Here is a 15,416-nt window from a genome sequence, read left to right on the forward strand (position 1 = left end):
AGTACAGTCAGCGAGTCAGACCAGAGTGTGCTGGAGTTGATCTTGAGGGTCAGCTCTGTGGATATGACTTTGAGGAGCTGTGCTCCCGTCAGAGCCGCGCACAGCTCTAGTCTGGGAATCGACTGCTGCTTACGGGGTGCCACACGGGACCGTGCAGCAAGGAAGGAGACCTCCACTTCGCCGTCTGGATCCTCGGTCCTGAGATACGCAACAGAACCGTAAGCTTGTTCTGAGGCATCGCAGAACACATGGACGTCTCGAATGCTGCTTGGATGGTCCATTCTGGGAGTAGAGTAGCACCTGGGCAGTGTTATCTCAGGTTGGTGTTCCAACTCTGCTTCCCACGAATGCCATGAATCCAGCAGGTCTTCAGGTAGTTGCGGATCGTCCCAGTCGCGCTTCTTATCCCATAAACGCTGCACCAGGACTTTCGCTCTGGTCGTGTATGGGACTAAGTATCCGAGGGGATCGTATTGGCTGGCAAGAACCTTGTAAATGTTCCTCATTGTGACGGCAGAATACTCCACCCTGCAGACCTTGTACAAGAGCGTGTCTGACTTGCAGTTCCAGTGTAGGCCAAGGGCAGACTCCTGGACATCCGACTGGCCATGGCTGAGCCACAGCTCACAGCTAGTGGACTTCACATCAGAGGGAAGGTGGCTTATGATGGACGGGTCATTACTGGCCCACTGCCTCAGATCGAATCCTCCCTCAGCTAGGAGATGTTGGAGTCTGTCTATGAGGGCTTTGGCCGCTTCCCGTAAGGTAAGGCTATGCAGACAGTTGTCCACGTAGAACGCTTGGTCAATGATAGCTTGAACTTCCTCCTCTGGCTGGGTGTTGTCGTGGACGTGCCTCTGTAATGCATATGTAGCACAACAAGGGCTACAAGTTGTGCCAAAGGGGAGTACCTGCCACTCGTAAACATCTGGGGCTCTGTCCCGATTCATGTCTCTCCAGAGAAACCGCAGCAGTGGTCGATCAGAGGGTAGCAGCCGTACCTGGTGTAACATGGCACGTACATCACTGCTGAAGGCGACTGCGTGTTGTCGGAAACGTAGCAGCACGGCCAAGAGAGAGGAGCCTAGGGCAGGGCCAGGGAGTAGGAAGTCATTCAGGTTAAGGCCTTGGTACTGGAAGGAACAGTTATAGACTACCCGGTTCTTTCCATTGTGCTGGACTATGTGGTGTGGTATATACCATGCTTCCTCTGTGCCGTCAATCTGATGTGGCTCCAACTTCACGGCGTATCCTGCTTCCTTAAGCTTGTGAATCTCGGCTTGGTATGCTGCGGCTTGCTCCGGCAACTTTGTCAATCGTCGCTCGATACCCCTCAGGTGCGGTAGCACTGCTTCTGGTGAGGCGTGTAGCCGGGGCATGTTCTTAACTCTGAGGAGGGGTGTGGCGTAACGTTTGACACCACCGATGTCTACTCTCACTGTCTGCTCTTGGAGCAGGGTCATGGCTTCCCGGTCTTGACGTGACCTGACGACCACCTTCTCATTGTGATACGGAATCACGTCAAGCTGCCACAGTTTCTCAACACATGACATCAGGTCAGATGTGGGAGCTGTCGATGTGAAGAGGCACTGTGATGAGCTATGGCCGAAGCTGATGTCTTGTGCTGGTCCTTGCAGCGTCCATCCCAAGACTGTCCTCACGGCAGCAGGTCCACCTAGAGGACCCAGTCGAACTGGCTCTATCGGCATGATGAGGTGGGTGTAGTCAGAGCCGATCAATAGCATGGGGTGGACTCGGTTCAAGGTCTGGAGAGGTAGCCCAGCCAGGTGCTTGTATGGAGTGCACTCACAGGATGGGTGTGTTCAGCTAGCCCCAGCTGCTCAGCAGAGAACGCATTCTGTATCTCAAAGCTCTTCTTAGGCTCTGAAGCCGGGGATATAGTGAACGAGATGGCCGCCCCATGAAGGACCTGTAACTCCTGTCTGACTGTGCGGAGGATAAGCTTCTCTGGTTTGCCTACAAGGCCTAATTCTTGCACTGCAGAATGGAGGAGAATTGTCCGCTCCGAACCGTCATCAAGTACAGCGTAGGCCTCCATGGATCGGTTCCCGTTCCTGATGATGACTTTACTGATCTTCAGGAGCACTTTACAGTTGTAAGTGGGACGGTCGACATACAGAACATGGCTGACTGTATTTGTGAGACAGCTCTCTGCACGGGCTTCTGCTGGGGGTTGCGCCTCATCCTCTCTCTCATTAACCTCATGCAGGACAAGCAGATGTCTCCTGTTACATGTCTTGCAAGGTGCCTTCAGCGTGCATTTAGCAGCTTGGTGACCACGGCCGCAGCGCCAACACCGGTTATTGCCCTTAAAGGACTTTACTGTACATCACCAGTACGGACACTTGGGCCATCCATCACTTCCGATATCCGCTGTAAGGCCAGTTTGTGTGGTTGCCCATACATCTTGGTGAGGGCCAGCATTGTATCGGTGTATGGGTGTCTGGAGTTAACATATGAATCTGCCACGAGAAGGGCTTCCTCACACTTGAGATGGTCAGTGAGGATTTGTTACTTGTATCTCTCTGTGGCATCTTCAGGCAGAATGTTCTCAAGTGCTGTCTTCATCCTGGAGAACTGTCTTGGGTCAGGTGAAGTCATACATGGGATGGTTGCCTTGGGCCCTCTGTATACAGTTTCACGTGTAGGAGACATATCCATATGACAGGAACGATAGGGGGTGTACCCGGGGTCTGCATTGAGCGTGCTATCGCATCTTAAGCCATACGGGAGATGTGAAGAATGAGCTTGCTTTCTCTGGCCATACTGGTCTACACCGGTGAAGCTGGGATGGGGACTGGCGTAAGCGTAGTTTGCTCTCGGCTGCTGCAAGGGCTGGGAAGGGCCGTCAAGTGTCTGTGTCAGGCAGGATGATGGGTGGCTGTACACGTCAATCTTTGGTGGCAGTAAGTGTTGTGACGACACTGGGGCAGCATAATGGGGTGGGGCTCTGAACTCAGCCATTAGGCTCTGTAACTGATGCTGGAGGGTGACATTCTGTTGCCTCACTTCTTGAACGACAGCTACTAACTCAGAGATGTTGATGTCTAAGCTCCGATTGCTTAGAGGATGGTTCTGGCTTGTGTCACTTGGATCTCACTGCACCAGTTGTATCTTTTCAGGGACAGTGGGCCGTGTTGCTAGCTCAATTTGACTTATTGGTGATACAGATCTGGAGCTGGCCACTTCATCCCCTTCATGCTGTTGTTCGACCACTTGCTGCAACGCCGGTGCAAGGCCCCTGATTGCTGATCCTGGTCCACTCAGGTCATAATCCAGAAGGTGCTTTGGAACATTTTCCTGTCTTCTTATTCTGGTGACCGTGTGCTGTAACTCAGGGGCATTCATCTTCACACAGCTATCTGCTTTATCCCGGCTCGTAGGACCAAATTGTTTTAGAGTGTTTAAGTATGCTGATTTGAATATTTCAGAACGCTGTGGAGAGTCGGTTAGAACCCTTAATATGAATGCACATGAATCCGTGATCTTCCAAAGTGAATATCCTTTATTCTTGAGGCATGATTTACAACTGAGATTGCCTTTGGGCTCGATGAAAGGACTGTATCTTGTGTGTTTGTGTGGTCTACAAGAAACAAATATACAATAAAGTATAATGAGTACTTGAAATACAAACGAATTACCTCAACTACATAAACTACATGTAGCCTACAACTTAGCGATTTCACTCAGCAGATAATTATCTAGGCATACGTTACTAAATCAAACATTCAAACGGTAACGTCTCACTCAACTGACACCCGACATTTAAACTTACATTTAGCATGAAATTACCGTCTAAATATTAACATCAACATACAAGACATGAAAGCATTACTCACTGTTTTAGGAACGCACACTTCTTGAATCAAACAGCAATCTAAATGGCTAAAACATGTCAACTAAACTTCAACTTAAATCTTAACGGACAACTCCGAGCTGCGCTGATATTCTCTCTGGCACTGCAAGCTCGCGCTGCCAACGTTCTCAATTAGAACGCACTTTCCGCTCAGTCCATAGCTGTCTTGAAGGGCCAGCCGCCCTTTTTAACAGTTACCATAACTCAAAACATAGTGGGCATATTATCATGTGGATGTCTCCAAAAGTGATGGGAACAGTTTTTTTTCAGTTTTATCATTATCCTTATCACCAACGATATTATGAAGTTCACCAACCCTCTACCAGTCAGATGAGGAGCTGAACAGACAGCATCATGGTGACATCAGATTTAAGTGAAGGTGAAGAACTGAATCCAAGCAGATCTGCATACCACCCTGCCTCATGAACTACACTATGGACAGTACCATGATGATTCATGTAGCACTGCTACTGTTTTTAGCCTTCTTAGGTAAGAGCAGTTCTAAATTTGCAACAGTATTACACAGCAAAATTATTATTATTATTTTTTAAAGAATGGGAATGAAAACAGCAGCACATACAGTATTATGCATACTGATATATGCACAACTCTCATTCATAGCTGTTATATTTACATATTTCAGGTTACATACATTTCTGTTTCTTTTCCTCTGGCAGGGCTCATAAATGCGGACACGATTACTCCATATAGTACTGAGTTCTCTCATATGGAGGGATCTGGTTTAACCCTTTCATGCAGCTACTCCTCCTCAAATCACAGTCTTGACAGTGGTATCACCAGCATCCAAACTCAGCTCCTCAGCATCTTCTCAGCATGTTCTCTCCTGGGCCAAATCAGACGTCAGATGTAGACCCTCGTCTGTCATTTTCCACAACACTCAACATAACTTCAAAAACAGTTCCTTTGACCATCCAGAATCTGCAAGTGTTGAACTCTGTTGTCTACGCTGTATTTCTGTTCCCTGAGCTCCACAGTGTCACTCAACCCTCCGACAAAAACTCTCTACTCATACTTACACCTTAAATGCAAATACTGGCATGCAGTCTGCAAGAGCCTCAAATGCCAATACATTTAAAGGACACCAGGCCACATACGTTTGCAACAATCTCTAGCATTTCGTTAGCCTGCCTCTGTGCTGTAAACTGATCCTGCTTCGGTCGGCGCGTTCGATACACTGAACTTGCAAGCGGGATATTCTTCCTAGAGGCAGTAGGGGCAGGCGAGAGAGTCTTCATTCGCGCTGTAATGAGTCATTTAACCATATACCGACTTACGAAGATGAGTAATTAACACGAAAACGTTGCCTGGTGTCCCTTTAAATGGCATCAAAGTCATGGTCCACACTTTCAAGAACATTTTGAAGAGTCTTTTAATCAGCATTAATCATAGTCAAGGAGTTCACATGGTGCCATTTCTCAGTTGTTATTGGTGATTGACATTATTAAAACAAGCTAAGATATTCATAATCATAACTATATCCGTTTGTATTAATTAGTTATGTATCTATCTGTTTGTTTATTCAATCAACATTGTGGGGGCTCATTGTTGTTAACAAATCAATTGATTTGAAGTAATTCACAAAAAAGGATTACTGAGCACAAGTGTGAGTAATATATACATCAAACATTCTTTTCACAAATACACAGGCAAATGAGAAGTCTTCCAAATGGTCAACATGTAAATCACTTTGGATAAAAGTGTCTGCTAAATTAATACATGTGTAGGATATGTTGACATGCTCTTGTTCCCATTTAAGCCACTAGGAGGTGTCATGGTGCCAGTGGCATGTCAAACTAAAGTGTGTTCCCTGCAGGTCTCATATTGTCTGCTTCATCACACTGATGCTGGCAGTGTTTCAACACAGGATGCCTCTCTCAGGCTGCTGGATGAGGATCTTTGTCATTGTAGTGGCAAATTGCATCGGTACAGTAGATCTTCACTTGCAGAGCGATAAATGTGTAGAAATAGAAATGTGTAAGACAGAAATAATGTGATACATGCCAATGAGCATTTCCCTGTTTTCCAGTTGCAGTGTGCAGAGGAGATTCTGTTCATCAAACGGAATCCAATGTGATCAGTACTGAAGGGGAGATGGTGACTCTCGCCTGTGCATATGAGACGGCAGGCAATCCTTATCTTCTCTGGTATAAACAGTAACCAAACAGTGTGCCCACTTACTTACTAGGCAGGGGCAAGTTTGGATCTGGCCATAACGGCACTGAGTTCAGTGAGAGATTCCACTGCACCTTCTCCTCCAGCTCTGTTCCTCTGACAATCAGGAATCTGCAAGTGTCTGACTCTGCTGTCTACTACTGTGCCCTGCAGCCCACAGTGAGAACAACACCGTACACACCCACACAACAACCTGTCTGACCAAACCTATCTCACAGTGCCCTCAGCATAGCTCTACTACAAATTAATGAATAAATTGTGCTATAAACTTCAATCAGCAGTTACTGTAGATATTCAATGTTTTTATACACAGTAAAGCTGAATATTGTAGGTGTTAGGGAATAGTTAGGTAATTCATCCAACTATACTGTGAGAAAGATACTGATTAGAAATAATTATTCCACATGAGAAAAAAGTAATTTTCTTCTCGTAACATGACGTTTTAAACAGTATATCAGAGTGCAGAGTGATTCGTTCAATTATGATCACTGTCAGTGTAAGAGTTCTCCAATCAGCATCCTCTGCTGCTGACTCTGCTACTGTATGAGGGCATTGACTGTAGGAGGAGCATAGAAGACACATTTTGTCTCCTCAGTCACCCTGTAGGCCTTGCAAACATGTTTGAAGGGTTCAGTTCAAGCTGTATTTATTTTCTGGAGATGACGTTAACAACGCTACTCTACAGAGTTCTTTGGCTCAGCATCCTAACAGGTATCATATAAATGGGCAGTATTCCAGTAAATATTCCAGTAAATATTGCAGGGTTCTGCATTTTGACACAGTTATATATAATAACATTACATTATTTATATATAACATAATAACAATTAAAATTATCTGACCAAATAATATTTGAAACTATTTGAAACATTTCAAATATGTGTTTTCTTTTTGTTTTTTTTAAAGGTGTTTGCACAGGACAGAAAATTACTTCAGACAGAACTGAAGTGTTCCCAGAGGAAGGAGTGAATGTTAACTTGTCCTGTAGCTACTCCTCTGCAGATTATCTCCAGTGGTATGTCCAGTATCCCCGATCAGCTCCACAGTTCCTCCTGCTTGTAATGCACGCCACTGGGAAAGACCCGAGCCCAGGCAAACATCCTCGCCTGATGGGGAAACTAAACCAAGAGAAAACTCAAGTGTTTCTGCAGATCTCCTCTGTTCAAGTCTCTGACTCTGCACTGTACTACTGTGCTCTGAGGCCCACAGTGACACGAAACCACAGACTGCTGTACAAAAACCTGACTGTGGAAATGCATGGATTCCAGTTTCTTCCAGTAGCAGCAACTGGAATTCATGCATTTCCACAGAATTATTTTTGGAATCTGATCCCTTATCATTATTTTTGGAATCTGATCCCTTATGTTCATTCTTACTCGTCGCTTGACTTATCGTGACTAAATTCAAGATGGCTGCAAACGCCAAACTTCGTGAAGATACTGTCTGTATAAATCATCTTGTAAGTAAACTACCAGTGCTTTTTCAAAGTTCTCAGTGTCTCGTTTTAAATGGCAGGGCCCTCGGAAGTCTACCAATGAAGTGTGGAGATACATTGAGCCTCGTAAATGGTGTAAAACAGTGATTTATTTGCATGGCTAGCCCGATGCCGAAGCACCACCATTGAAAAAGCTGTTGGTAGCATCGGCTAACTAGCGCCAGATTTTGGAGTTCAGGAGACAAGCCGAGATGGGCAATGAGACATACGTTCACACTCGGTATCATGTTTCAACACACTTTAGGTCAATATCACACCGGAATTCTCCTTTAATTCATCATGTTCATAATAATAATAACACCAAGGTAACAAAAACCCAATAACATTTTAGAGGCATATAACAATTAAATCTGTATGACATACAAAATTAAAATTAAAACATGCAGATGAATCAAAATATAAAATGTTCATTAATCTGTTTCCAGACCACTTTGTCCATATACCTACTGTACATGCATTTTATATTATTTGAAATAATATCTCTTTTCATCTTCTAGTGTGAAATGTGGGAATGAAAATCAGCTCCTCGGCATGATATCTCATCAGTACTGTGAGGCAAAAACAGACTTCAGCTGTAGATCCTTGTCTGTCTTCAAAGGTGACTACAAGGTAGCAAACTTACCAAACCTTTTTTCTCAGCAAAGTTTCAGTCGATATTTCACATGCCAGAAAACACAGCTGCACTTGGACTGCAATATGACTGGGAAACAGGGTGGGGCGACATTTCAACACTACATGTTGATTAGATGCTGTCAGATTTGGTTCCGAGGACACAAGTTATCTATTGTCAGGGGGGGTCAGTGTTTGTACCAGATCAGTGTTTCATATTTAACATGTTTCATACACGTGTTTCAACACTGCATTTCAGTCGTTGCTTTTACATTACCAAAAGCCTACGCATGCCAGTTATGTATCCACCAGAAACTGCAGCCTACTTCCAAAACTCCAAAGCTGCTGTCAGATTTGGTTCCGAGGACACAAGTTGCCTATTGTGTATCAACAACACTCGATAACAGTTTATGTGATGTGTTAATCAATTAAATTCCCAGCAATTTCACAACAGCAAGTTGTAAGGATATATATTAGCTTAACATTAGACCACATTTGTTTGGGTGTAGCCAAATTACAAATGTCTGTATTCTGTTTTGTTATAGTCCCTATGATAATAGTTTATATATATTAAGGAGGATAAAATAGACTACAATGCAAAAAGTGCACAGTGCACAGATTAGATGAATTGCGCCGTGATCACCGTTTGGCTTTTAATGGTTTAGAGTTTGTTTGGAATGTTTTGTACAAAAAATACTGAGTCATCGATCTGAGTTTGTTTAGAAGGCTGAAAGGGACCAAGTGTGAAAACACCCTGAGTCAGAGGAAAGAGTTTGTGTTAGTGCATGACTAGTACCATCTGGCTCGTATGGACCACAGTATTGCGTTAAAATTAGCCCATTCATGTTTACACAAATTATAATAGACATCACTTAGCATCTGTGAATGTATCTGCAGTGTTTTTTTTTTATACCCAATTATGGTTTCAGTTGAAATATTAGGTATTATTCAATTTAAAAGTAAAACATCAGCCGGTAAAGTAATTAATTAATGTCATTAAACCATTTTTTGGCTGATCCTTTACACAACAATAACCAACTCCAGTGGATGGGGTGGAGTCAGGAAATGTATGTGTGTGTAAAGAAGGTGTTGAGATGCTTGCAGTCACTCTGTCAGTGCAGGCCAGTCATGATGGTACTACGTGTATTCCTGCTCTTGTCTCTCTTAATAGGTAAGATCTTTGAGTATTACCATTTATATTTATCACCATAAGGAAGTAAAATCTAGGCGTAATATAATAATGCATGTAAAGTTAAGTATATACTCTATACTCAAGTTATCTAGTTATCTCAAATCATCTAGACTCCATCACAGAAGCATATATCAGAAATATCCATCTTCACATGCTCTTCATCTCTTTCTTCATCATTCACAGGAGAATCTGTTGGGGATACTATAACACCCTCTCATTCCTCACTGGTCGTCATTGAGGGAGAAACTGTCACTTTCTCCTGTAACTACAGCAGTAGCAGTGTCAGTAACTTGCAGTGGTATCGGCAGTATCCCAACTCCATCCCAGAGTTCCTCTACCTCATATTTGAGCATGGTTCCCCTTCAGACCCAGTTCCCCGTCTGACTCCGTCCATAAAGAAAGAGGAAAAGCGTGTGTTTCTGGATATCTCCTCTGCAGAGGCGTCTGACTCTGCTGTGTACTACTGCGCCCTGGTGCCCACAGTGACAGGAACTCAGACTCTGCTGTACAAAAACCTCTCAGATGTGCAGGAGGAGGGAGATTCAACATGTCCCCTTCACAGACAGTACATTCATTTTTACACTCTGATTATTAATCCAGTCTGTTCTGTATTTATCATGTGAATATACTGTGAACGAAATTCATTTCATTTTAAATATCTTTAGATGGAATATGCATACATATAATAAAATGAACATAAATTAGTATCTGTGAATGTATCTGCAGTGCTCGTTTTATACCCAATTATGATTCCAGTTGAAATATATTAGGTAGAATTAATTTTAAATGAGTAAAGCACCAGCCAATAGTCATTAATTTATATCATTAAACCACTTTTAAACAACAATAACCAACTCCAGTGGATGGGGCGGAGTCAGGAAATGTATGTGTGTGTAAAGAAGGTGTTGAGATGCTTGCAGTCACTCTGTCAGTGCAGGCCAGTCATGATGGTACTACGTGCATTCCTGCTCTTGTCTCTCTTAATAGGTAAGATCTTTGTAGATGTCGTAATAGGCGTTTTATCATAATGCATGTATAGTTAAGTATATTAACAAGGTATAGTATAGTATAGTATAGTATAGAAGAATGAAATGTACTGTAAAGTCCATCATAGAGGCATGTTTCAGTGATATCCAGATGAATTTGTGCTTGTCTGAATTTTACCTCCATTTAAAAGGACTGGCAGCTTCACATGCTCTTCATCTCTTTGTTCATCATTCACAGGAGAATCTGTCGGAAATACCATAACATCCTCGCATTCTTCACTGGTCGTCATAGAGGGTGAAACTGTCACTTTCTCCTGTAACTACAGTGGTAGTGTTGAAAACTTACAGTGGTATCGGCAGTTTCCCAACTCCATCCCAGTGTTCCTCTACTACATATATGAGGCTGGTACCACTTCAGGCTCAGTTCCCCGTCTGACTCCCTCCATAAAGAAAGAGGAAAAGCGTGTGTTTCTGGAGCTCTCCTCTGCAGAGGCGTCTGACTCTGCTGTGTACTACTGCGCCCTGGTGCCCACAGTGACAGGAACTCAGACTCTGCTGTACAAAAACCTCTCAGATGTGCAGGAGGAGGGAGATTCAACATGCCCCCTTCACAGACAGTATGTGTATACTCTGACTATTGATTCAATGTGCTGATACATGTTTCAACATTTTACTGATCTGTATTCATGTGAATTACAATATACTGTAATTTAATTTTAATTATTATAATTTTAAATATCTGTAGATGCACTTATAATACATATAATAAAATGAACAAATACACATATAATACATCTAATTGATACACAATTAAGGCATATATATTTTGAAAATTGAGTTAAAGGATGAGCTTAACCCTTGATGTATAAAAAGATTACAAAGTGTGTATATATATATATATATATATAAGAAGAGAAGAAGAAGGATGCTGGGCGACTTGACAGGCTGGTAAGGAAGGCTGGCTCTGTAGTGGGAGCTGAACTGGAGTGCATCACTTCAGTATCTGACAAAAGGACCCTAAACAAACTGATCAACATCTTGGACAATGAATGTCATCCGCTCTACAGCACTATCAACAACCAAAAGAGCTTGATCAGCTGGAGACTTCGCTCACTGCCATGCACAACTGATTGATGGCAGAGTTGCAACGGTTTGGCTTGAATTCCCTGCTACTTGAAAACAAATATCCTATTGCGTCCTATTGCGTGCAGAGGGAATTTGAAAGACAACTGATTATCCCGCCCCTCGGACTGAGCACTGCGAACGGTGAGTGCCCAGACCCTACATTTTAATGTGTGTCTGGCTCGCCAGGCTAATTTAACTGTTCAATACCTCACTAAAGGGAAGAGGAGAGATAGACTTCTCTGCTTAGTCTGTCTGCCTCTCCACCCTCTCCATGTCCATGTTTTTTGAGTACTGACTGCCCACTACTGCTTACTACTGTTTTACTACTGTTTTACTAATGTACACAGCCTAATGTTTTCACTACTGTTTTACTGTTACACTGTTTTTCATGCTATATTAGCACACATGATCAATGGCTGCGGTCAGGCTTCTGATACAATACTGAATGAATGAATGGCTATAACCCTATTACCTCAACCTGTTCTTGCACTGAAATAGTTTTTTATTTTACCTTGTCTACATTATACTTTACTCTCCTATTTGTCTATATTATTTATGCTGGTCTCTAGACCTTACTCTTGCACTGTTGGACTAATGTTGGACTACTTTTTGCACCTTCACCATGACACTCACTCTCTTGAGCACCTTACCAGGCACACATAACTAAGGACTATAGTTGGACTACTGTTTGCACCTTCACCATGACACTCACTCCCTTTAGCACCTCACCAGTCCCGGCCCTGTCACTACAAGCGTCTTATGCTTGCACATTGGACTTACTCAATTTAACTTATATAGTGTATTTAGTTTTTAGTTTTGTTAGTTTTCTTATCTTCTACTGTCTTTATTGTACAGTGGAGTTTAGTTATATGTTTATACTTATGTTTACCATTTCTGCTGTAAGTGCATGTTGTGTGTTATGTCTGTAAGCTACTGAGACCCTTGAATTTCCCCTTGAGGATCAAAAAAGTATGTATTCACATAGATTTATTCTATGTATATATATATATATATATATATATATATATATATATATATATATATGCATTACAATACATAAATGTATTCACTTGTATTTGATTTGCATACTGTAAAGCCAAAAATGTAAATTAATATCGACCTGAGCAGTAATTATGGCTTCCGTATATATTATTTTATCACATGATTTTAAGCACCCCTCTTCTCATAAATACTCTAATCTAATGCATTACATGTTCATGTCACTATGACACCAGAAGGAGGCGCTCTATGCTGTATATTGAGATCATGAAAACCAGATGAGGTTACAGCAGATCTACACCTCATGTTCCACTGTGTGAACTGTCTATCTGTGAAGAGAAACTCTCTTGTCAATGAACTTAACTGAAAGTTGATTATGATCATTATCTACTTGCTTCTAGGTAAATGCTGATGTGTGTTATATATGTTTAACTGACAACCATGAAAACTATGAATATGTATTCATGTATTATATAGTTATTATATTATATTATATTATATTATATTATATTATATTATATTATATTATATGTCATTCCTAGAGCCATGTACCCTCCCAAAACGGGGGGTGGGGTTGAAGGGTTGAGGATTTGCATTTCAATTCAATTCAATTCATACCACACCAAGCTCTCCAATGTGACAGTGTCAGTTATGTTCTGTACACCGTTTCTTTCTGAAAACCAACAAGGAAGTTCTCTGTGTTGTTTGGCCTTTAATATTTTTCACAGGTAATCACACAGGTAATGCTTTACAGTTATTAATGCTTTTAACGATGCATTTTATTCTAAAATTAATATATTGACTATATTTTATATTGCAGGACTGACAGCAGGTCAGCATATAGTGTCACTAGCATCTGAATAGATTTCTAAATAGGGGAATCCCATCATGCTCATATGTAACTACTGTGTAGCTTACAGTTCAGACTCTCTGCTGTGGTATCTCCAGTACACCAGATCAAGGCCAGTGTTCTTATTCCTTCTGACTGAAGGAACTCACACACAAAAAGCAGATCCATCAGTCCATGGGTTGTCTGTTAAACTGAACAGTAAGAAGAGACAGCTGTTTCTGGAGCTCTTATCTGCTGAAGTCTCAGACTCTGCCATCTACTACTTCCCCCTGCATCCCATAGTGACAGGAACCCAACAGGACTGTACAAAAACTTCAATTATATAAGGGACCGTTCGTTATTTATAAACGGGGTCACCGGAGGAAAATAGGGGAGGGTCATGTCTTTTTATTCTTTGTTGAGGGGAGGGTCACCTAACTTTTTTTGTCTAGGAGGGGGGGGGGGGGTCACCCATCTTTTGTATTAATGAAAACAGCAAAAAATCACCAAATCAAAGTGGCTTGTTTGATTGTTGATTTCTGTCGCCATATAACGTTCTCTTTCGTTCCATAGCTCTGTCAATATTGAACAATGAAAATAAGGGAGATTTCCCGGGTTTCTCACGCAAAATACGGAAAATGTCAACATCCGTCCCCATTAACGTTGGAAGGGTTGGAGCAACAAAGTAGCCTACTTCATTCACGCCTAACAGCCTATATCCATTTGGTCAACTTTATCCAGCCCTAAAAAAAGCTAACTTTTACTTGTAGTTTACCGTGTAGCCTAGCCTAACTTTAAACAGTGTGCATGCTTATAAAGCTATGCTTCATTCATCCACACATCCAGCTCCTAACGTTTTGACAAGCATCTCTACCAATTGACCTTGTTCCTGCCCATCTCTAGCTTTGTTGTCTCCATCCTTTCTGTGTTTGTTGTTTGCAAAAAAATATATAGTAGGCCCTATTTATTGGTAACCAGCAACAAGTGCAATTTGTTAATCGCTGTCATTCTCTCTCCTGCCAACAAAAATGTTGTGTTGTACGTTCCAAGTAGCAGTGCGTAATTCTGCTTCATAAAGCAGAATACAGAATACAAATACATTGGTAATATAAATAGCCAGTTTATGGTCTACAGTGTAGGCTAGAGTTGGTAAGTTATGGTAGGCCAACTTGGAGTGAATATACAGGGTGATTTCTTTGGCTCTTAGCCTGGCAGGTGCGCACGTAGACATAGCCTACGGCCGAACACTGCAAGCGCCAATGAATCGTGCTCTCACAACAACCACGTCGTTAACTTAAATAGGCCTACTGTAGGTTAACATCACTCTGAGTTCGCATTCAAGCAAGCAAAACGATGATTTGAATACATCTGTTTCTCTGGAAGGGCAAGGGGTAACAACAGGACAACACAGAGACAGGCCAGAATGCAGGACTAATGTTATGAGAGTATAAAGTAATATGGGATATTCTACGGGAAAATATTAAAACGGCAAGACAGCGGGGAAAAGTTAAAATGATAGGCCTAAACCCGGAAAAAGTTGGCATGTTAGGTATTTTTCGGTCCCTGTGATTATTTGTGAAATTGTGCAAACGGTCTTTTCAAGTCATTTGAGAAGGAAGGAGTGTAGCAAGCTCCCAAATTGACGCTCGTCTGAGAAATTGAGTTTTGGATAATGTTCAGCTTCGGCAGCTTTACAATGACTGAGGAAGCCTAGAGATGAGTCCATAGCAACACGTTTATGTGTTGAATTTGTTATTACCCAGTGTGCTTTGTTGAATGGTCTCAATGTTTTATTTCATGTGAATACTTACTAGAGGAGTAAATTATTTCAAGTAGGCTAATGCAGTTGCAGGAAGTGTGCATTTAGTTTCCATGCTTATTGTGTTTCCACAACAATGTTAGTGAGTAAATCTACAGAAATGGCCACCATCTTGGTGAAGTGTGATGTGTAAGATCAGAAAGCAGAGGGTGAGTTTAGAACAATTGCTTAAGTCGATGTGATTTCACCGCGCTTCATAGCGCTAGGAATCGATGAATGGCCCATGTACGGTGTTCATTTTAGGACATCCTCAGACTCAGGTGTCAGACTCAGAAAAACATCGGTCATCTTC

The 15,416-nt window shown here is 42.1% G+C and overlaps 1 gene segment (V, D, J or C); it reads left to right on the forward strand.

Annotated features, from left to right (window-relative positions):
• The first annotated feature begins 6,685 nt into the window (after nucleotides 1-6,685).
• On the forward strand, nucleotides 6,686-10,742 carry LOC143134646 (T cell receptor alpha variable 6-like). The segment is given in 5 exon segments: nucleotides 6,686-6,781; nucleotides 6,977-7,085; nucleotides 8,063-9,345; nucleotides 9,550-9,931; nucleotides 10,591-10,742. Coding segments are annotated over 3 exon segments (624 nt in total).
• Nucleotides 10,743-15,416: the final 4,674 nt, after the last annotated feature.

This window comes from Alosa pseudoharengus, unplaced genomic scaffold (genome assembly GCF_046254945.1).
Source record: "Alosa pseudoharengus isolate Yale_2024_CS ecotype anadromous, Long Island Sound unplaced genomic scaffold, YU_APseudo_1.1 YU_APseudo_1.1_scf_2, whole genome shotgun sequence".
NCBI classification, from domain to species: Eukaryota; Metazoa; Chordata; class Actinopteri; order Clupeiformes; family Clupeidae; genus Alosa; species Alosa pseudoharengus.